At 37.9% G+C, this 24,302-nt stretch overlaps 1 protein-coding gene across 1 annotated transcript in view; it reads left to right on the forward strand.

Moving 5' to 3' along the window:
* Window positions 1-19,915: 19,915 nt before the first annotated feature.
* Window positions 19,916-24,302, forward strand: part of LOC121952312 (polypeptide N-acetylgalactosaminyltransferase 10-like) — a 102,929-nt gene continuing 98,542 nt past the window's right edge. The window contains exon 1 of the mRNA XM_042498896.2: window positions 19,916-20,580. Within this exon, the coding sequence (XP_042354830.1) occupies window positions 20,422-20,580 (159 nt within the window). The 5' untranslated portion in view covers window positions 19,916-20,421. The remainder of the gene's footprint in view (window positions 20,581-24,302) is intronic.

Raw genomic sequence — 24,302 nt, forward strand, 5'->3', positions numbered from 1 at the left:
GGTCCCGAATCTTCTCCCAGGTAGACCATGGTGCCTGGTGGATGCTGAACTTTGTTGTAATAAATTAATTCTTATGCAACCAAGTCGGTGTCAGCGGCGGTTCCTTCATCAACTACACATCATTGCTACTTAAGAAACAACGACAATGCCCTAACATGTTGTTAATTACTTCAAAATATGAGGCTATTTTTGTCATTTTTCATCTTTGTTTCAAAATAGGATCTTCAGAAATGTCCAACTATTTCAACATAGCTGCCCTCTCTCATTCTTTCAACTACCTTGTTGTCACCTTGTATCCAAGTATTTCATAATGTTTAACTTTTTGAAACCTGAGCAAACTGGTTTGATTTCTTTAAAAAAATGTGGAGAAAAAAGGCAGTGACCAACTAGGCAAGAAATGTCCCAAAAATGTACAAAATTAATAAAAAGTGACATGAAAAAAATCTTGAAAATAACCTGAAAATCAGTTTTTTAACAGGGGAAAGAATAATTAGAAATTCATCATAAACTAGGGAAAAATGTCTATAAAATTCCCACATGAAAGTGTTTGTTCAATCAATCCACCACCCCTACTACCCACACCATCCGACCTGTGGGGACCTTTGTGCTCCTTATATTGTTACCAGCTGCATTTCAACCTGACGCCATCCAGCAGCGTATAATGCAGACGTAAAAGGTTCTGTCTGGCTGTGTTCTTAACTGATGCCACCCATACACGTATCATGTATCTGCAGTATGTGCTATCCGGTGGCATATAATTATACTGCAAATGGTTCTGTCTGAAGCTGTCCAGGGGCGTATCATGTGGACATGAAAGGTGTCTTCTGACATTGGGACCAAAATCACTGCAAAAGCAACGGTATTTGACAACTTTGAAATGAGAACAGGCTGGAATATCATTATGCATGCAAATTTAGTCAGTGTTGCTTTGTGCCTTGCTCTTCAACTATTTATCTGAACTTGCACCTGTGCCCTTAACCCTGTACTTTATGAAAGTGTATCTACCTTTGTTAATTCTTAACACTGGTTTCTTGCTGCTTGATGTTGCAGTAATAGCTTAGGATAGAAACATTTGTATTGTTGCATACATCAGCTCTATGGTTTATCAACTGTGTGTGTGTGTGTGTGTGTGTGTGTGTGTGTGTGTGTGTGTGTGTGTGTGTGTGTGGTGGATAATGCTGCACCAGCTGATGAGATCAACATGCAGGTTGTTCAGTGGGTCTCTGTTAAATTTAGCATCTTAATCTGAACTTGCTTGCATTGCTTTCCTTTGATGAATAAAATATAGAGCCTCAATTTCAAACACTTCCTATTTGACTTTGGGAAAAAAACAAATTCCACTTGTTTAAAAGACGAGCAGGTGCAGCTAAGAGGATAAGGATGTGTTCAATCAAGTGTAACCTCCTCACTCTTCTTCTTCATCATCTGCTCTCAAACACATTCACACTTATCTTTCTATTTAACCCAGCACTCTCTCCTCTCCATCTTTGCCCCTTTTGTTATTGCCACTTTCTCTCTGTGTCTCTGCACCAGGCATGATTAATCGCCCACAGACGGCTGTTTACACAGTCTGATGGTTTGAACAGAAGGATGTGTCTCTGAGGCAAAACTCAAACTCCCTGCCTCAGCAGAAACAGAAAATTCAGATAAGAGGAAATGAGAGGAAAGAGTTTAACTCCTGGTGAGTCCTGGAGGGGGAAAGTTTAGTCCCATATTTTGGAATTGTCACAGATTTTGTAATTCGCATTTCCATTACTTTAAAAGCCACAGGCTGGGTTCCACTGCAGTTTGCCATTGGCATAAAACGATTTGTCAGAGCCATGCCATTGTTCTAAAGTCTTGTTCCAAAACACCAGTTACCCCCAAAATATTCCATTAGACAAAAAAAGACCCCAAAACAAACACCCATTGCTCCGTAGTTTCAGTTCCCCAGCACTGTTTGAGCCACTGAATCTGAGTGTTTTTACCAGTCCTTTGTGGTGTTTTTAGGCACTGTTTTCAGGCAGTGTTTTGTAGTGGCATTTGAGCCACCAAATCTGGGTGTTTTCATGAACCCTTTGCACCCTTTGTTTCCAAGCAGTGTGTGAGCCACCGAAACCCAAGTGTTGAACCAACCCTTTGCAGTATTTGAGTCATGGATCCTGGGATTTTTTTTTACCAACTCTTTGTGGCATTTCCCAGCAATGTTTGAGCCACTGATGTAGGTGTTTAACCCACCATTCACCATTTGAGCTATGGACATTTTTTTTTACATTTTTTTTACCCATCATTTGTGGCATTTCCCAGTGGCGTATGATCCACCACATCTGGGTGTCTAACTGACCCTCCATGACATTTGAGCCACCAAATATGGGTGTTTTTCAGTCATCTGACCCTGCTTGTCTAACAATTCTTTTTTTTTGCACCAACAAATATGTGTTAAACCAAACATGATCTCTTCTTAACCATAATCGAGTGGGTTTGTGCCTAAAACTAACAACACTTTAACCACAGCATTGCTGACAACTCCATGATTCATGCTTTACAGAAAAGTACAATGTGAACATTTTTGAGTATACGTGAACATTTTGTGTGTATTTTCGGAAAAACAGGACTAGAGATCAATTGACATTTGTTTTGGAGATAACAGGCTGTCACAGAAATGGGCTTTCGATCCAATTGGTCATTGTTTTGGACTAACAGGGCTTTGGAATTTTGGGTGGTCACAATAATTGGCAGTCCCCATCTGAGGAGGTGTGGCTGTTTGCGTCCAGGAACCACAGGTCTTTTGTCTTATTTGCCTCCAGTCAGTTTACAGTTGGATTCATGAAGTCCCAGGATAGTTGAAATATTTTCTCTCAAATTAAAATATTTGCAACTTGCAAGACCATGTCTATGTATTACATTGAGCCACACTGTGGGACTTTGAATCCGTTTGCACCTTTGCAATGATTTGTGTGAAATTGCACCTCCTTTAAAATTCACCGTCAATAATTAGACAGCTTGTTGTGTAAATAGTTTTAAATACATTTAACTCTTGTTGTAGAATTATATATATATATATATATATATATATATATATGCCACTTGATATGGGGAAAAAAAATCTTATTTGGTTACAAACATTTTTTTTTTTTTGTCCAGGGGCATAATTTATAATTGTTGTGTAAGCACAAAACAGAGGCTTTCTTGGTCCTCTTTTTGTTAAGAATTAGTGATCAACAAGTCCATTTCAATGTAGGAATATCCACGAGTTACTATACATTGAACATTTTTGGTTGAATGCATAGTGAGTGAGATATGAGGCAGATCCACCTCCGGACAATTTCAGGTTGATGAATTTGTAAAAGGAAATTGCGCAGTGGCAGGAAAAAGCAAGGTTTTACAAAGAAGAATTTTTTGTTTGCCGTACATACACATCCTTGTTTATGCATATGCAAACATTTAGTGTAGATTCTCCGCAAAGTTTTCTAAAGGATGCCCTTGAGCTGTTGCCACTATAAGATATGAAATAAATATTAAAGGCGTTTTTTAAAGATTCAAAGACATTCAAACAACAATTTAAACACTACCATTAATCTCTGTTTGTGGTTTCTCTCTGCAATGCAGAGATGATTAATTTATGGATTCCTTTATGCAGTTTCCCCCTTTACTCAATTCCAGCCCCAGCATTAATATGCTAAGTGTTGATATGTTTGTGCTCTCTCGCTGACTTGGTCTTGAAATCACGCAGCATGAGAAAGAATTATTCATCAGACAGCAGTTTCTCTGACTGCTTCCTACTGTTATACATTAACTGTTGCATCACAAGCTGTTTGTGCAGCTTATTAGAGGAGGAGGCCATCTCCTCTGTGTATTGCTCCTACTAAACATGTTGCAGGAGGAGGAGAGAGGAATACCCTTCAAACAGAAAAAAACACTCCACATACCCTCAAAGAACTGACCTTCTCTCTTCTTTTTAGTACTTTGTAAACAACTAGACAAAAGTTAGATTTAATTTGTCCATGAATAAGAGATGCAAATATTACCAGCTTAAAGAAAGCCAGACAATACTGTTTTTATGAACTCCCATTAGCATATTTGTCATGTGATTCCAGCTTTATGTGGGTAATATACAAATTATGGTGCATTATTTCTTGTAGGTACACATATGAACAGTGCATAAGATCAGCTTGCATCATTTTATGAAACAAGACTTATTTTTGTACCATTTCAACCCACTGATACTGTTTAAGAAGAGGCAAGAAACTGTATGCGTTCTTGATGATACTTGATAATCATTTATTTATTTATTTATTTATTTTGCTCACATCTGACTTTTGCAATTTGTACACTCACATTACAGATTCTTGCTGTCAAGCAGTTCCATATACAGGTTTATTTTCAGATCTGTGCTGCTGTGAGGATGACACATGAAAATGACAAATTTTTAACATTATCATGATGGCTTTAGCCTGTCTCAGGTGAATTTGAATCCTAATTTCACTAGTTAGTGATAAAGGCAGATGTTGAAGATCTAGGGCTTTCAGTCGCTACAACTGTAAATTATTGTTCAAACAGCAAGCTCAATCTTAAAGTATGAAGGTAGTAGGATGAGCAGCTTGTGAGGATGATGAGGATGCTGTGTTGTTTAACATGTTGAATATTGACATCCTGTCAGCTGTCAGGGTTTTTTTCTGCCTCTGCAGCTTTGTGGCACCTGACAAAGCCCGGGGTTTAAAATCTTGAGTCAAGCATTGCATCCATCAACATAAAACCCATCGATTCCCAGCGGACAGTTTCGGCCATGTTCAACTGCTCAACTCACTCCCAGGTCGGTTGCCATCAGTGTTTTCATTGTAACATTGTCCTCCTGCGCTGGTTTTCCCCTCGGGGAGCTTTCGTGGTTCAGCAGTGCTTTTTGTCCATCCATTAGGAAAATAATGAGATTAATCCAAATAGGGTATCAAGTATGCAGAGTGTGTCACAGTATTTTACTGTAGCAAACAAACTGTAAAGTCAGAGTGCTTTCACATCACCTCAAAATAATCAAAGAATTTGTTTTAACCCAACAAGTTAGATGTGAAAGTATGTCCAGTATCTTAAACTATTTTTAGAGCCAATAAGCTGTGAATATGATATAAATATTCCACACAGTCAAACATTAATTGTTTTATCAGTGTAAAAAGTTGGGCCCCACCAAGCACAAAAAAACTGTTTAAAGAATTGATGATATAGTGAAAAAAAATGATTAAAGGAATCATTTGCCCTTTTTGTGGGAATTTGGACTTAGTCTTACCCAGTTTAATCAATTATAATATCAAACCTATTAAAAATAATTGACTTGGCTTTCATTTTTAGAGCGTGCCCTCCACTGATCATGAATCTTTTACAGATATTTGCTGCCCATTGGCTTAATGTTCAGAAGTTTGTAGCTCCTTCTTAGAGGATGCTGAGCCAACTCAGATTTAGGCTACAGCAGTTTAAGTTTCATAGTGAAAAAAAATATTTCCATAGGAACTTTTTTGCAGTATAATCCACTTTCTCAATTGGTCGATATGCCCATTATGATCTAAACATGTTAAACCACAACAAACACACAGCATTCTTGCACTGCCACCTTGTATTGTAGTCCTGTCCCGTCTATACAAACGACTAGTGAGATGATGAATGTTGTTGTCATTTCTCTACAGCGCTGCAGTTCTGGCAGTAGGAGAATCAATATGAAACCCCCAGAGACCCATCCTGCTCTTTATGTCCCTGCCACAGCACACACACAATGACCACAGCATGAGAATCCCAACGACACCTCATTCATCATTCAGTCTTTCTGTGTAAAGACTTTGAAAGAGGCGGAGAGACAATGTACTTTTCTCACCTTGATTTATGTAGGGGAACGGGTTGGGGACATGCTGTGTGCTTGGTATTGCCCTTTTCATCCAGTTAACCCTTGACACGAAAGCCCTCGCCACCCCCCTCCCCAAATTTGGGTCATTTTTTCTTTCAGATCTTATTGCCTTCTTCCCATGTTTTTCAAAAGGAAATCAAGCCACTTTGTTCAGGTTTCAAAGGTTCCCAAACAACCACATAGTTATTCTGCTCAATTGGACTTCTTCTCCAGTAAAATCATTGGTTAATAGTGACAACACCTGTGTGGATGATCTGTAAGGCAGGGGCTTTTAACATCTACAGACACCAGCCAAATGTGCAAAAATCTGCCAGACTTGCTGGTATTCCTCTGAAGGTGACCTGGAAGTCTGCTTGCACGTTTGCAACTAAAAGTATGATTTTTCTCTATTTTTATCCAAAAGTCTCTGTTTAATAAAAGAACAAAACCACTGACGGGTGCACAACGCCGACTCCTCTGATGAATAAAAGAAAACAAGTTTGCTTGGCACACAGTACCCTGAGCTTATTGTGGCTGACAGAAATCAGCATGATATCAGAGAGCACAACAGGTGATTTCTCTTTCATCTTAACAGTCATATTCTACAGTATGTGAAACCTGCAGTTTAGCTCTCACCTCTGGTCTCATTAAAGCTGATTCTCCTGTGAGGGTGCCTTTTTTATTTTCACACACTGTGAGAGAGGTATGGTCTGGACTTTATTGACATCTGGCTGTGTAGTCTGTTGGTTTTTGTAGAGAGAGCTAGTAGGCGGTCTACTCGGTCTCTGACTGAGCTCATATCATCCCTCACTGACCAAAGAGTAAGATAACAAGACTCAGGAGTCAGATGAGTCACCTGGTAACCAGTTGCTCTCTCTCTCTCTCTCTCTCTCTCTCTCTCTCTCTCTCTCTCTCTCTCTCTCATACACACACACACACACAGAAACTGAAGAAAACAGCAGAGACACTCAGCACTCCAGCTGGAGACTCCTCTTTAAAGTTGTGTAAGATGTTGACTTCTCCAAATGGCGCTGCAGCATATTTTTGAGACAATCTTGAACTACAATGCCCAGAAATCCAGCACTCATCAGAAATCTCAACACAGTATGCTCAGGTTTACTAATGCAGCCGCTCTGCACTGCTATACACTGAAAAGACGATCACGGAAAAAGATCTAACGATGTTTCATGGGGCTCTCTCTTAACAGGGCGCTCACTTGCTTCTGATTGCGGGGAAGTTTCAGCTGTTAGTGGGAAGTATTCATACCAAACACCACAGCTACTGCTGCTTTCAAATGTAGCATGCATATTTTGTCACCAGAGCTCAGCTAAATGATGTTTATTTTATTATTGAGTTGGAATTTCCCAAGCTAGCCTAGTATATTACAATCACAGCCACTCTGCCCAGATTTGCCTGATCTATATCTGATGTTTTTTTATTTTTTATTTTTTTGATTGTGACTCATTTAGTGCAGAACATTTGATTTGAATAACAATTTTGATTAACATTTATCAGGGGAAAAAAACAAATTGAATTTGAATTGTCTCAATTATATATATATATATGTCATTGTGTTATTTTTTGGGATTTGGACTGTTGGCCACACAAAAAAAAGTTAGTTAAATACATCACTTTGGACTCTGAAAAGCTGTGACTGGCATTTTTCAGCATTTTATAAACTAAATAACTGATTGACTGGAGAAAAAAAAGCTTGCATTGTCACTAGCTGCAGCCAACTCCTATTAGCCAACTCTTTCAACAATAATAATAATAATAATAATAATAATAATAAACAAATAAAAATACAATTGCAATTTCATGCGCTACAAAACTGCACTGGTCTGTGTGGATGTGTAATCACAGGTGAAGTCAGATGTGATCTGTTGCACAACCATGCCCAGTGTTGTATTACAGTCCAATTCAACTTTACTGTGGCACAGTGTGTGTGTGTGTGTGTGTGTGTGTGTGCGCGTGCGTGCGTGCGTGCGTGCGTGCGTGCGTGTGTGTGAAAAAGTATGTGCTCACCACGATAACCAGCTCACCACACATGTAAGATTATTGGTGCAATTTAAGTATCTTTTTCCAAGGAACATACAGTATGTCCACAGAAAATTGCATGGAAATCCATTCATTGGTTAACTATAATCTGTCATGCACTGAAGCGTTATTTTAGAGGATTTTTTTTTACCTTTAGTTGGTGGTAGAGAAAATGTTTGAGGAATTATGAGGAACCAACCTCTTTCCCACAAGCTATCTGAACAACTTTTGGTGAAATTTGAAATATAATCACCATAGTTTTGGATCCACACAGCAACATTGCCACATTTAGCACAAATGTAAAGTTCTTATCAGGCTGTAGACATTATATCTCACTTGCAAATAAGATCTAGTCTAACAGCAGAGGAGATAAATGATTCTTTGGTTCTCTTCCTGTCGAGCTTGAAAGGGAAGAATCTAAATCCCTTTTGCACTTCAGAGTTTATATCCTCTAGGACACATGTCCAGGCTCCAAAATTGTCTTGAATATAATGCGGTCCCTAAAAATATATCCACAGCTCTTCTCCCGCTCTCATAGCGGGTGTGACAAGTTGAGCATTATATGACATCCCATGGGACTCAGGGAAATGGGCCACGCTGCAAAAGCAATATCGCTTCAGCTATGAAGACATCACTGATAGCGACGGACTATCAGAGCTTGTAGGATGCCAAGGGAAATGATTATGGGATCAACATTTAGAGGAAGTATGTTTAAGTGCCATAAGTGAGGGAGACAATTAAAGTAATATAAAAATCTACAGCAAGGAGTGACAAGGGAAGGAAATTAGAAAGCTGTGGGCAGCAAACATTCCCAGAGAACTTATATAGAGATGTTAGTCATGTCTGGAGTAATGGAAGGGAGCGGGCCTGTGACACAGAGGCAGCAAATTAAACTATAGAGGAAAACCTGTTAAGGAAAATAAGATAAGAAGCACTGCATTTCTGTTACAACATTCACGTTGAGTATTATGTACTTTATCACACTAGCATAAGACATTTGCATTGTGTTATGATATACTAATATCATGGGGTCTCATGGGAAATGCATTTATTTGTACAAACTGTTTTAAAATACTATTTATCCATCAATATATGTACAGATATTGCTAATAAAACAAACTTTAGGCACTTTGACTTTTTTATTTTATTGTATTTTATTTTTACTTGGGTTTTTTTTAGGTAGAAAGGTTTCTCATACCTAGGTCTAATACATGTGGTATAAATAACAATCTAATGTTCTAATGTTTGAACTTTATGTTTCAAAGGATCACTACACAATAACACACAAATGTCACATATCCATGGTTTGCTTAAAGATAAAATGCCAACCTTTTTACCAGCAATAAGGTTGAAATATTTTATCATTTTATTGCTGCACAAAGGGTCCACTTACACCTGACTGTAAATGCAATACACTCATCATCCTCTTACCATTATTAATTATGCACATACTTAGCTTCTTGCTTTCTTGGGTTTTCAGACAGGAGTAGGGGAAAAAAATCACCTGTAAATTTTGCAGTTTGATCTTTAGTGAAAGACTGACAGGAGTAAGTACAGAGATAGAGCAGCGCTAATTGGCTTTCAGAGGTCGCAACCCTGGCAGGTATCTATCGATCACCATGACAACTTCACTGACGAAAAGATAAGGACATGCCACTCCAGCATCTCAGCCTCACCTGTTCATCCTCTGCCAACAAGCCCTGCATCCTTGACATGTTTGTGCTATCCGTACTCAGCAAAGAAATGTTTTTTGCACACACAACAGCAGTAATAATCGATCTTATACAGGTGGGTCAATGTTGGGTAACAACAATAATTGACTGCAAAAGAATTCTTTTTAAATGTCCTTCATTTTATTTCATTAAAAAATGGAACACTGAAACACTTCAGTGGCCAAAGTGGCTGTTAAAATAAGAAAGCAGTATGAGAAATCATTCATCTAAAACAAAAACTAAGTAATAGAACATTGTTATTATTATCATTGATGCCATTTGCTCCACTGCTAGGCAAAATGCATGATTTACATTAACTAACTAGTGAGTCTAACTGCATAGATCTGCATTAGCCGTAGTGATTCAACAAGAAGCATTCACGCCCTAACCATCAGCTCCACAGCGTTTCATTACTCAAGCAGAAACATTGGCTTCATATTGATTTATATAACAAAACAGCATGCATCAATATTATGCTGAGCTTTTGCAGCTCAAAAAGCTGTGCATTAAAATGTCACCAGGGAGCCAAAGTGCACCAAGCACCCAGCCTGTTAAATCAAACCGCTCAGCCACCATCAAGAAACAGCAAATGAGTCTGTTTGCATTTCATTTAATATCAATTTGTATTTTAGTATTTCTTTAAGTGCTTGCTCCTCCCATTTACATACAGTCATCATGTATTATGTATTATGTAATATTTTTCAATCTGACTCAAGGACAATAATATGTTTTGGAGCTCTGGCTTTTCTTCGCATTATGGAAGATAGCTGAAAGCCAATATTGTTGAATATGTGTATTTATTATGATATACAATATGGAAAAAAAAATCTTCCTCTTGAAACCCATTTTCTTTTTCCCTTTTCTTGTAGAAACTGTTTACTTAAAGCTCTGCAAAGTGACACTTAGACAAAAACAAATGGATATGACTTCTTACTGTGTAAGCCAACAGAGAATTAATATTATTAGCCTATTGTAGCTTTTTTCTTTTTTTATAATTGTCTACATAGCTCTGTCTCCATGTTATCATTAACCCTGTTTTTAGCAGCAGCAGCTGTTTAAGCAAACGCTTTAAAAACACAAATATAAAGAAAATACATCATCCAGGTTCTCTGTAAACATCAGATCCTTTTACAGGTAAGTGGGATGAAATATATTCAGTATAAATTACAGATTTATTGGACTTATGCAGTGTATTGTATTTACATCTTAATGTCTATTTTGTGGTTTTAAAAATAACGCAATTGTCAGAATTATATTCCATTTTATTATTATGATTGTGATAATTATTAGTAGTAGAGGTAGTAGTAGAAATCATAGAATTTATGTTTATTTTTCTGCTTAGGGGCAAAAAAACATGAGGAAAAATAAAATGATCTAGTTCAAAGAAAGATTTAAAATGAAAGGTCAAATTTTACTTGGCTTTAATGCAAGTTGTTCTTGTGAAGTGTTCATCTAATCCATCCTCCATCCATCTATCCATTTTCTGCTTCTTACCCATGTCCGGGTGGCCATGGCAGCAGGCTTAGTGGAGTACCCCAGACGTCCTTCTCAGCAACCGTGTCAGCCAGCTCCTCCTGGCTGAGCTGTGTATACTGTATGCAGTGGTTGCATACTTCAAAACACAAATTAAAAACAGCACAAAACATCTTGGCAACGATCTGGAGGTGAACTCTGGTTGTCAAAACTGAAGGTTTTTGTAAACACACAATCTGCTAACCTTCATATCTTCATCTGTTCATCTGCACCAGTCCTGTTTTAAGGAACAACTTTTTCTTTTTTCCTTTTTTTTTTTTTTTTTGCATCAGCAATAGCTGAGAAGATCCATATTGATTAATATTTGCGTTGATGTTTAATACATGTTTAAGCAACAGCTCCTAAACTCAGAAAAAGAGATCGCTGGTTCCTCTGTGTACTTAAAAAATGTGTTTGATGCTCTAACTGGTAAATAAAAAGGATACACAGGAGGCAATCCAAAATCACAAATCAGTAAGCCTACTGAAAAAAGAGACAAATTACAGAAAATATGTATTTGTATTTGACATTCAGACTTTGACATCAGTCCTCCAATCTGATTCTGGGAAAGTTTTTTTTTAAATGTCAGAATTTCTGTGTGAGTAAACTGCTGCCTCTTGTCAATAAATCAAGTGAATGTAATGATGATGATGAAATTTGGATGGATTCATTTTTGTTGCTGTGTCAATAAATTTGCTGTAATCACTCCAGGGTTCTCCAGTTCATAAACCCCAACACAGATTACACTGACTCTAGCCAGCAAATAACAGCTAGTCCAGATGCCATCAGTAAATCTGAACTGCCACCTTCAGTGGCGAATGCTGTGTTACAATGTGACTGTGGAGGCTCAGGACAGTGCACACACCGGCCATATGGAGCAGATGTTCCAATCTAATCAGGCACTTTTACTGTGGCCTTTTTTATTGCATCAATATCCAACAGATCATATGGGTTTAATGGACAGGTGGCCACATGGTGGAGCATGTGGGAGAATTAAAGTCCCTGATTGAAGGCCACATCGGGCAAATACATGAACAATGAAGTGTCTTTGAACACCCAGTTGTAGTCTGCTATGATTAAAAAAATACTAATAAATAAACTCTTTAACTTGAAAAGCAGAGCCTTTTTAATATTTGCTTATATTTTGAGTTTTCTGATATTTGGATAAAGACAGATAGTTTTGTATAATTTAATCGATCCACACTTTACACTGTTTATGGTTTATTCTATGGTAACCAAAACACAACAATTCTTGAAAATATGTTTAATACATTATATTTAATTTCTGCCAGTATACCCCTGAATCCCCCCAGTTTTTTTGTTGTTTTTTTACAGTTGACTTTGTTTGAGTCTTTTCTTTTTTGCATTTTTCATATATATATATATATATATATATATATATATATATATATATATATATATATATATATATATATATTTCTCATCTCTTCCATATCATTCTGAGCAGACAACACCAATTGAGGACTCTGAGCTGCAATGAACAGTGTCCTCTTGCAGCAGGAACATATTACACAACAGATTTATGCTGCTTTTGGCCAAACAGGTGTTTTGCACCTGACCTTGCTTGTTTTCCATTACATAAAATACTTGAACCTGACATACAGCAAATTACATAAGAGCAAGCATCTCCAAAACAACACAAGTGGCATGGAACTAGAGCTCCAAAACAGATAATTAATCATTAAAAGAATAAACAAAACCTTAACTCAAACAGCTCCAAGCCGGTATGTATGACAGCAAGTTGTATAGAGACAAGTGTAAATCATATTTCTGTGTTGAGAATGGTGCATCCATTGCCATGTGAAAACTCGCTACTGTCAGTCTGCTCTGCCTCTCTCCTGCTGATGTGGGATTTTTTTCTGCTTAAACTCTGAATTATGACCTATGAACGTGAGCTCACCCCAGTCTCTCTTAGAACTCTGCTTGACCCTTGAACTCTGCTCCACTCCAGAACCGATAACTGTCCCTACTTACCTGCAACCTGATTATACTCACCTTTGCTCCATTCCAACCTGCCAGAAGATTAACTAAAGGTCATTAACTACTACTCACCTGCTTTGTTGTGCTTCAATTGGGCCCTTCCACGCCTTGTTACAGCTACGGAACGTATGGACGTATATTTGGAGTTTCAAACATTTTAGAGCTTCTGTTTCGGGGAAGAAATTTGTAAAATATTATTCAAGTAATTTTAATTCCCAAACCAGCCAAGAGATATCCAAGTAATATATTTTCATGCCTAGCAAAATAATATACATGTTCTGGTGATTTCTTTATCTTGAACTAATGGACTGCTTCTCTAATCTTGACATCTTAACAACCCAGTTGTGGCTCTGGCAGACATTAATACTCACATTGAACATTCAGACATGTAATGGGTCATCGAGGGCAAAGATTAGCAACATTAGTAGAAAAGACTTGAACTCAGGATGTGTTGGAATTGCTCCACTAATCCCGCTCTTTCTATTCCTGCTCAGGACTCAAAGACAGAGAACAGCTCATTCCTCTCCTGTTCCCCTTGTCTGTACCAACCTGAGTTGTGACAATTCAATCTGTTCGCTGTCTTCTCGCATGAATTATGGATGAACCCTGCAACCTCTGAATGTGGTGGGGATTTACGTTGATCGAGCAGCCCTGCGCTTTATAACTCCTCGTGCTCTTGTCACAGGCTCAGTGTGGATTTGAAAGAGGTTGGGGAAAGAAATCAAGGTAATTTGCTGAGCATCAAAGCAAAGCATCCTGTTGGCATGCCTTTATTCCCCTGTTGGCAGACTAATGATTGACTGTTATGTGTTGAAACCTATTAGCTGTGTTCATTCTGGCATTGAGTCCCTTCTGATAACAATTAGTAAGCAAGAGTCCCCCTCATCAGCCGGTGCAACCAGGTCACGTAAATAAAAGCCATGTTTTATGTAAAATCTAGTCGAGTGCAATTACAAAACATTTCAAGAATGGAGATCAGGGTTATGATGCCACTAAAGTATGTGAAAACAAAAACAAATTTAAGGTTGTATCCTTTTAACCCTGATGATTCCCATTACCAGAACTGAGCAGTCATTTACCTGTTTTTACTTTATTTTTTTTTAGCCACACTGCTATCATGGACAGATTACTGAACTAGTCCTCATTTGCAAAATGTCACTAATTAACACTTATCAACCAGGAAAAGACTTTAAATAAATTACCACAAAAAGAAAAAAGGAAAATCAATCATAAAAAGACACAAAATGACCTTAAAGAGATGAAACCACAAAAAAAAAGGCAAAACCACCATAAAGTCTCTTGCTCCTGTGTGGGGCAGATGTGGGACCTTTTGCATATCTGTGCCCATAGGCCATTTCTCCTAACCATAGCTGCTATGTGGCTCTAAGGATACCAGTGTTGATCTGATGGGTGGTTGGTTTGTCCAGTCTAAAATATCTCAACTATTGGATGGATTAAGATACAATTTTGTACAGAGATTAATCTACACATTCTCACTCTGAACTTGTCGTGGTCAGGTTTTCTCTAATCCTGTAAAATATCTCTACATCTACTGATTGGATGGGCAGTTTGGTACAGATATTCAGAGAATGTATCCTCTGGAAATCCCCTGACTTTTCCCTCTAGTGCCACAATGACTTTGACATTTGTGGGTTTGAATATAGTGCTTTGACAACTATTTGATGGATTGTAGCAAAATTTGGCAGTGACATTCACATCCCCCTCTGGATGAATTGCAGTAACTTTTTCTCCAATAATTGTATATGACCACATAACAGACCAAATCCAATGACATTTCCATCATCCTCAGTTGTATTTTGGGTTTTGGGTTTGTGCTAGATGAGCCAGCTGAGCTGCATTGTTTCAAAGTTTTCGACAAGAAATGTTGAACAATTAGTAGATTTAGAATTTTGTTTTGTTCCCTAGGTAAAAATGCCTAGGGAAAAAAATAAAAATAAGCTAGGGAAAACTACATAATTACATGTTTAAAGTTGTTACAAATAAAATTTGCCATAGTTCAAGCGAGTATGTGACTGTAGGAGATGAAGATTTTAAAATGGCAAAACAAATCAATATCAAGTTAATAATTCTCCATCCATATGTCGCAATGTAAATAATGGCCTGACAGACCACTGTCATCAATAACCCTCCCTCCATTAAAAGGTACGTTATTACGACCTCCTCTACCATTGCCTTGTTTGTTGTCTGAAAATTTTGACTCTGCCCTCTAGTGCCATCTGTTGGCTGTATTTGTGCCATCATAAATGACGCATAGATATCGACAGTGGTGACGTTCACATTGTTTGAAAGGAACTAACCTATTTTCATTGCCTGAAATCAAACAGACTGTCAACTAGTTATACTTCATTCCCATCTCCAGAATCGGTCAACTTGAACTCAGTTGAGTGGGCGGATTCAAAGGTCTGGACCCAGGTAACTATTTTCATACTTAAAGGAAGTATAAATGAGTCTTTAATATGCATGTGTCCACACATACGGAAAAATTGCTGACACAGCAAGCAATACCTGCATGTCCACACTGAAATTATTTTACTACAATGACTCAGTCAGCCCTGTTTTAAGGGAAAGTATGAAAAGAGTTCAGTCTATCTGTCATCACTGATGATCTGATGCCAGGTTTTATCTGATTGACACTTGAGAAGAGTGATATCACTGAGCAGTTTGTCATGAAGGATGACCCGGGCCTGTAGGACACAATTCATCTTAAGGAATGTGTCACTGGAGTGTAACTTTATGTTCAGTACTTCAAGTGATGGAAACTCTACTGCTGGTGAAAAATGGAAGCTGACAGGTTGTTTAAAGGATAAGTTCACATTTTTAAGTCTATCTTAAAACAATACTTCCATATCCTTACAGTATTATATGGCATCTGTTGTTCTTTTTGCTGTAATTGTTCCTCCTGTTCATACAAAATGATCCCTTCTTGATGCCTTTTCTTTGTATGAGATGGGAAATAAAATTCACAGTCCTGGTTCTGTTCAAAAATGCATTGTACATTCCAGCTGAAGCTTATATGAGAGCCCGCTTATATGACAGCCCATGTTAGAAAAGTCAAGTGAGTGTCTTCCAAAGTCACAATCCCCTTTCCCGCTGTTGTTTTACTCACTGTGTTTTTGTGCTGAGCTGCAGTGGAGAGGAGCTGTTATCTGTGAGTATGATGGCTGAGATTGAACTTTTCTTGTCCTCACAGCATGTATGTGACAAAATGAAGCAAAGCGCTTTCTTTCGCTGTTATATCAACTTTAATATTACTAAAAGCAGCCAGCTATTGGTGGCCATTAAACATTCAGTGCACATCTTTATTCAGCTATGTCCAAATGTCTAAACTCAGAGTGGTTTATTTATTTAATCATTATTATTTTCATATGTGAACAAACAGCTGGTGCAATTCATGCTATTTTCACATAATGCTTTTGTGGTAGAGGTACACAATATCCACATAAGTACATTGAGTATATGTCGAAAAAATGAATGTGTGTTTGAGATGTCCTCACGTACTTCTGCCAGCAAGCTCTCTGACTGTGATTTCTAAAAAGTGCTCTCAGAACAGGTTTTCATTTCTGCTCATGAGATGCCCTTTTTTGGTGTGTGTCAGACACACTCCTCTGTCTCAACTTGCATTGATTTTTGCCAAGCACTTTTAAAATCCATAACTCTGCAGGTTGCATGCAGAGACATACAAGCAGCGGTGGTGTGGTGCTGGCAGGCAGCAGGTATAATACTGACGCAACAAACACTGAAGGAAAGAAAGTCACCAGGCATAGACCAGGGCATTGCAATAAAAAGTGAAAATATGTTTTCATGTCTTCTTATTCTGTACTGTTTTTCTTCAGCAAACTGACATTTAAAATCTAAATTTAAAATCTTTTTTTTTTCTAATTTTTAGGTTTGTTTAAGAAACAATGGCCATTTTTAGAAAAACAAATGTGCAGTTTTGCGATAAAGCATATTCAGTTAGAATTACTGCTTCACTATTGTAAGCCTCCGCAAACCAGTCAAGCTGCACTTACCCCCTGATAGCACAGAGGATTTACAAAATCAGCACAGAGTTAAGGTGGGCACCCAAGATTAGTGTCACCAATTCAGTATCAGACCAAATGTCTCCCCTTCTGTTCCTAAATTATGGCGTTGTGCAATGGCCAGAAAGTGTTTTTGCATTATGATGTCACAGTGAAGCTGACCTTTTGAATAGAAAATGCCATCACTTCATCAGTATATCCTGTTAGACATTTGTGTGAAATTGTTGTCATAATAAGTATATGGATTCTTCAGTTATGGCCAAAACATGTTTTGTTAGGTCACAGTTAGCTTGACCTTTGACCTTCAACCACCCAGTACTAATTAGTTCATTTTTGAGTCCAAGTAAATGTGTGCCAAATTTGAGAAAACTCCCTTGAGGAACATGAAAACCAAGTTATATTATATATTTAATTTTATGCCAATTAGTGTGCATTGATTTGTCAAAAAAAAGAACTGACAATAAAAAAAATGTTCAGTGCTGGGTCAGGAAGTTGTTTACCTACTATAGATACAGGTCTGTGTAGTAGAAAATCAAATTTGGACATTTTTAATTGTTCATCGAAACCAAATCCACCTTGCACTCTTTTCTTTGACTACTATGATGTACAAAAAAGAAAAGACTTCTGCATAACATACCTGTGTCATGTCATGCAAAAAAACCTGCTGGTACAGAAAGTACAGATGCATTCAGAGAGGGTATAGATTAGACAAATGAGTATAATTTCTTTTGAGCTGTTTTGACAAACTCATAGAATCAGCATTAATTAGATATTGCTGAGTAAATCTACCAGCAATAGCTGTCATTAAAGCACCACTCCCCGCAAAAAGTAAAAAAAAAATAAATAAATTGATAAATAAATAAATTAAGGTTCATTAAATTCACCTTCCACAACTGTTGAGCTTTTGAACCCAAAACATTTCTCCACCTACGTATGGAATGGGTGTATGCACTCACACATAGCCAGTTCACAATAAACATACTGTAGGTTTTGTTCTGTGCTGACAATATACATGAGGTGGCTCCCTGGATTTCCATCAGAGACACAATTAGGCAAAATTTCCTCCCCCGCTGGCTCGGCTGTGTTGAAGGGGCAGCAGGAGAAACCTGATGAACAGATGGTTGCTGTTTTGGACCTCACTAGATCAGTAAATACCTTCTTCAGTGTGCTGTACAACAGCTTTCTTTTGATGACATTTCCAATACGTCTTGATTGCACTGAGATTTTATTTTGGATGAGTGAAATATTGCAGTAATGTTGCATGACTATGAAAACTGTCTCATTCTCACTGAAATGTTATATTAAAACAGGTAAATACTCACCAAATATGGCAATGAAACATTAAGGTGGTGTTGTAGAGCAGTTTCTCAGAAGCATGTTTTGCATTGCACAAACAAAATCCCTTTATGTGCTTCAAAAATCAACCAGTTTTGGTGACAGAAGCATAAGATATCAGTGTAACAATTCCAATGCAATGTTTAACAGATTTTCAACGGTACAGCTGTATGGAGTGTTTTCACGCCACATCACTAAACGCAGAAGTCACCACGGTTATTCCCCGCTGAGTGGCAAACACAACACCGTCAGCATCTGCCTTTGTGCATTTCACAAACGCTGCTAAAATGTTAAAGAGCCGTTGTGCAATCAACTGCACAAACAGGTTCAGAAACAATCCAGGCAGAAGATTTTTAAAACAGCTGTAGGTTAAAGTGAAGAGATACAATACAATACAAAGACCCACTTTTCAAGCAGGTGAGTTACATTGACTGATCACTCATGCTTTTTTGAATGAAACATTTTGCAATCTGTTCACAGACTATAATATGCCTTCAAGTCCCTGAGATTTTGATCAGGCTGACAAATCCTCCATCAAGGAATGCATCCATATACTATACAGTGTATACAGGCTACTGTATGTACAGATGTGTGACAAATTATATAAAAAACAACATAAAGTGTCTTTGTAATTGACTCGCTTTGTCTGTGGATGAACTCCATTCTCCCAGAATCTACTCCATTTGGCATTTTGATGATAGTGGTGGGGAGCACTGTCTAACAGTTTTTAAGTTTTAGCAAAAATGCATGTGATAGTTTCAATCAGTCAATCAATAAATCAGTATGTTTGCTGTTTTCAATGGAGGCATGCCAGAAAACACATTTTCTTCCTAAATTCAAGGTGATATGGTATAGGTGATTGATTTACTAATGATCATTTTTTTTAAGATATACATATGCTATGTGTCAGTCTTTCTTATCTTTTCTTTTCTCACCAATTTGCAATTCTTAACTATACTGAGATGCCATCTGTTGGATAGTTTTGCCACTCATTGTTACTGAGGGATATTGTAGCCTATATCATAAGAAAATGATATGCATAAACAGGATCTGACCCATTTGCCCTAAATGAATATTAATATGTATATGATTTATAATTGTCATATTGGTGAAAGGATTTACCTCAGCAGTCCATCCAATAAGATCTGACAGCTGAAGTTGAAGACTTTAACCTTATGTGTTTATGATAATCTCAGTCCCCTGAAGCAAGTGTCTATTTGTTTATTGTATATTCATGAGACAATGTCTTCAAGTGATTCAGAAATAATTCAGATCAAGTGGTTTCCATGTGCTACTATTATTATTTAAGTAAAATAACTTAACTAATAATTAAAAACAGAAGTCTCAATTATGTAATGAATATGCAGGTTTATTTTTTGAAATAAATAAATATACACAGAAATAGGACCAATAAATAAAATGTAATAATTTCTTTAAAGATGATTTTTTGGCATCTTAGCCTATATTTTATATATTTGATATTTTATTTTATTCATTTATTTATTTCACATTCACAGGTGGTTATGCCTCATGAAAACGGTGTTAATGTTATTTCCGAGGTGCATTTGAAGGCGGCACAAGTCGTCAGCTGGACACAACAACTTTTAATGATAATGTAGTTTCACTCTGCGGTGGCTGTTTTTCCATTGTCTTTTGAAATCTGCTGATTGCGACTTCACATAAAAAACTGGTTAGTTTTTCAAGAGAGTTACTGTCAAAAAAAAAGTCTTCTTTTGGCCAAAATCCCCCCTCCTCACCCCCGCTCCAGGTGAAGTGCGGTGGTCCGCTCCCCCTAGCGGCGGAGCTCGCAGCCGTGGAGCGTCACAGCGCCGGTGTCCGTCCCCCAGTCAGAGTGAAAGTTGTCTCCGCTTGGCAAAGCGGGGGGCTCGGGGCTTGCTAGTTTCCACCGCCGCTGCTTCACACGCTTTCTCCCGGAGAGATGAGGCGGAAGGAGAAGAGGCTGCTGCAGTTCGCCGGGCTGCTCATAGCGGCTCTTCTTTTTCTCCCAAACGTCGGGCTTTGGTCTTTGTACAGGGACCGAGTCTTCGACAACTCGCCCGACACAGTGGAAGGACCAGGCGGCATCCCCCCGGTACAGGTAAGAGCTCGGCCGCGGGTGGCTCAATTTAGCGGGAAGCTCTTTCCGGCTATCGGCTGTTTGGCGGTTGTCTCGCCGCGTAGCAACAGCTCCAGTAATCACCAGAAACCCCTTACATGATAGTTTGTTCGCTGCAGTGGTAGCAGAGATTGAAACGCTGCGTACTTCCCCCGTGCTTCTGTGCTCGCCTTAACCCCCCCAATACCAACAACCTTTACATTCCCATACTGTGTGTGTAAGAGTGTGTGTGATGTGATTTACAAAATGGACCTTCGTTTAGCACAGTGCAAGCATGGCAGGTCCTTAGTTACAGGGTGAACAGGCAGCCACGTAGCTAACCCGAAGCTGGGCGTCGCAGTAAGTTACAATAACACACTGACTTCAGGAAGTTGTCAAAAATGTACAACAGGCAGTGCTGCGTTCACAGGTTGAAGGCATGGATGTTTCATAAGGAAAGGTTGACTGGCGTCAGGACACACAGATAAAGGTGTAACAACGGGTCAGTTTGAGTAGTTATGGATTCACTCAGTTTTTTTTTGGTCACGGTGTTTTGTAGACCCAGACTGTGCCCCCTGTGTAGTCATTTCTTTAGCATTAAAGTTTAAAGTGTGCAGAACTATGTGCAGAACTGGTGTGTTGTTATAAGCATGTAGGACTGCAACCTACTGGTTAGTTACACCGTCAGTTAGTCTGCTATGTCTTTTTATGATTAGTTATTGAGTTTGTAAAATGCCAGCTACTGCCCATCTTACACCTAGAGCTTGAGAGCAATACCAAACCCAAACATTTATGATACCCTGTAAAAACACAAAACAGCCGCAAATCCTCACATTGGATATGTGGTAGTCAGCAAAACTTTGGCATTTTTTCTTAAATGATTTATACCATTTATTGAGAATTAAAATGATTTTATTGTCTGTCCCTTGACATTTTATTAAATGAAAACTTCATCCAAAACATGGCCATCTGTAAATCAGTTAATTATACTGTGTAACCTGTAATACCTTTGATTCTCTTGCATGCCTTCATAAAAGAATGGCTTGGCAACATACAGATTTATTTATTGATATGGGACCACATTTAATAACAGCATAACTAAATTAAAACATCTATTTCCAAACTCTCCCACAACTCATTTAGTATAATCCAAGTATCAACTATCCAGTTGTATGATCAACGCTTACCGAGCATGAATTTAAACAAAAACACCTTATACTGAATAAGTTGTGTGAAAGTTTATGAATTGATATTTTTGTGTAGTTTGTTGTTGTTGTTAAACATGCCCCCCAATGAATCAGTGAATCAATATGGTTGTTTTCTCAAATACCTCTGTGGAAAACAGCAGAATAATTACAGTAACTAATCATTTCTTTTGACGATACATGTTACTGCGTGTAGAAAATTCAATTTAATCTTGGTCAAGATATTGTGGCACTGAAGTAAAATATTTTCATATCCTACACAGAGGTTATATATTGTTTGACTCATACATAAAGTTGCGTCAGTCACCAGCATTTGCTGCTGTTTTGAAGACATATAAGAAAACTTTTAGTCAAAATAAAAACTAAAGCTCCACAAATGGTATAATGACAGAAAATGCAATATAACTGTGTTACAAGTTGTGCTTTTACTCCTTCAGCCAAACTGAATATATGACTGAAGCGTTTTATCTTTTCATTCATGTAAGACATGATTGCATCTTTTCATATCCAGTAATCATAAACACAAGGGAGGAAATATGCCTTTTTTTGTTGCCATCTTTCTTTGGTGGAAGTGATGAAGTTTCACTTTGTAAAGAGGGTTTAAATTCAATTTGTCTAAACAGGAGACAGAATATTTCTGTACCAGTAGGATAGAGCAGTCTTAAAGGATTTTGGAAGAAATTTATGCGGTCAGGGTTTTCTAAGGTTTGACTTCTATTTATTTTTTGGGGAAAATAGAAGCTTTGGTTTGAATTGAATGATCAGTGTGGAAGTCTTCAAAAGTTTAAGAAAAAAAGATGAATAAATGTGGAGCACAAGCTGGAGCTGGATGTGTTGTTTTGTTGGTCCACATAAAACCTCAAAAACCTCACCAAAACGGAGCCTATTTGGCAGACAATAGTAGCTCCTCTAATTCAAATGAGGCAGATCTGCTGAATGGAGGCTTTCACTGATGGTATGTGTGCATGTGTGTTAGTGTGAGTTTTGGATGGTGGTGGTGTTTATCCAGAATTCAGTCAACTTGGTTGAAGGATTGTAGAAATTTAACTAGGAGACAGAGTTCTTTTTTGACACGTTAGCTCAAGCTTTTCTTATAAAATGCCTGTTAGATGTATCTCCTGAAGCATAATAAACTGGAATAATGTCGCAAAAGGCTCTGTAAACAATCGTTTTCATTATCAATCCATCATTTAGTCTGGAAATGTTGACAAATCCCCATCAAAATCCACACTATGTTTTCCGTGTCTTGTTGTTATCAGCAGCTAAAAGCTAATTTGCAGGCTGAATTGTGGGCATGATAAAGCCAGCTTATATCTTCTCCAAGGATTACTTTTCTCAGCTCAAGTTTGGATTTGATATCTTAAATGACAAGAGAAGTTATGAATGGGATTAAAGGACATATACAAGGCTTAGAAAAGCTTGTTACATATTAGCAAACTGTGATAACAGCTGTCAACCTCCCAAACAGTTTGATAAGAGACAAACAGGCTGAATTGAGGCCAAGTTTCTCCAATAAATGAGGAGCCTTTTCAGGGAGAGTTCAATTGAAGACAGGAAAACAAACATTTGAGGCTAGTTAAATGATGTGTGTCTCAGTTTTGTTTAGCAAGCAGAGACAGCAATTGGGTATAAGTACTTCATTTCTGTTTATTTAAGGGCCCTGACACACCAAGGCGATGGTCGGCCGTTGGTCAGAGTCAGGCTGTTCTGTCGCCCTAGTCTTGGCGGGTTTTTCCTGACCCAGAATTATGGCAGTCGAATCAGTGGCCTCTCAAGTATTGCAACAAAAAACACACATCTGTCTTGTATTCTGAATTTTTGATCCATGGTGGTTTTATATTTGTAAAACTTTTCCTTAGCTGAGAAAAGTAATTTAAAAATAGTGATGTTATCACTATTTAAAGTGCTATGAGCAGAGTGAGATAAACTCTACCATGCATATTCAATGGGGTTCCTAATGCAGCGGTGTATGCACCAGGGTAGCAACTGCATTTGAATGAATGGGTGCCGTCTTTGTTCTGGTATTTAGGTAGTATTAAAATCTCTAGGTGTGTCCTGTGCTGTTGGCCCTTGTTGGAACCTTGTTGACTTTGTTCCAGCCAATTCAGCATGTTGAATCTGCGACAGAGAATGAAATCACTTCAACTGGCAGTTCGAATCAGTAATGGTAGAGAGGAAAGCAAAAAAAAAAAAAAAAAAGTGGCTAAAGTCATGAAGTTATGAGATCGAAACAAACTTGTTATATCTGGTGCGATTATGTTTTTGCCACTGAGCTCTGTAGCAAGAACTGTTTGTAATTGTCTGTCTTATTGTTCACCAGCGCTCTGTAATTATCATTTCTTCTTTCAGTACTGGGTTGCATTGTTATTTGCTAATAGTGTCTTGAATGTGTCCTGTTGGCCTTTTGATTTTTGTGAATGATGAATATAGACTCCAGCCGCCTGCTGCAAAGGAGTTATTTGTTTTCAGAAATGCGCAGAATGTATGCTCTAGTTGGCTGTGCTCTTTGTGGTGTGTTCA

This window comes from Plectropomus leopardus, chromosome 15, assembly GCF_026936395.1.
Source record: "Plectropomus leopardus strain MGB_pleo_1.0 chromosome 15, ASM2693639v1, whole genome shotgun sequence".
NCBI lineage: Eukaryota > Metazoa > Chordata > Actinopteri > Perciformes > Serranidae > Plectropomus > Plectropomus leopardus.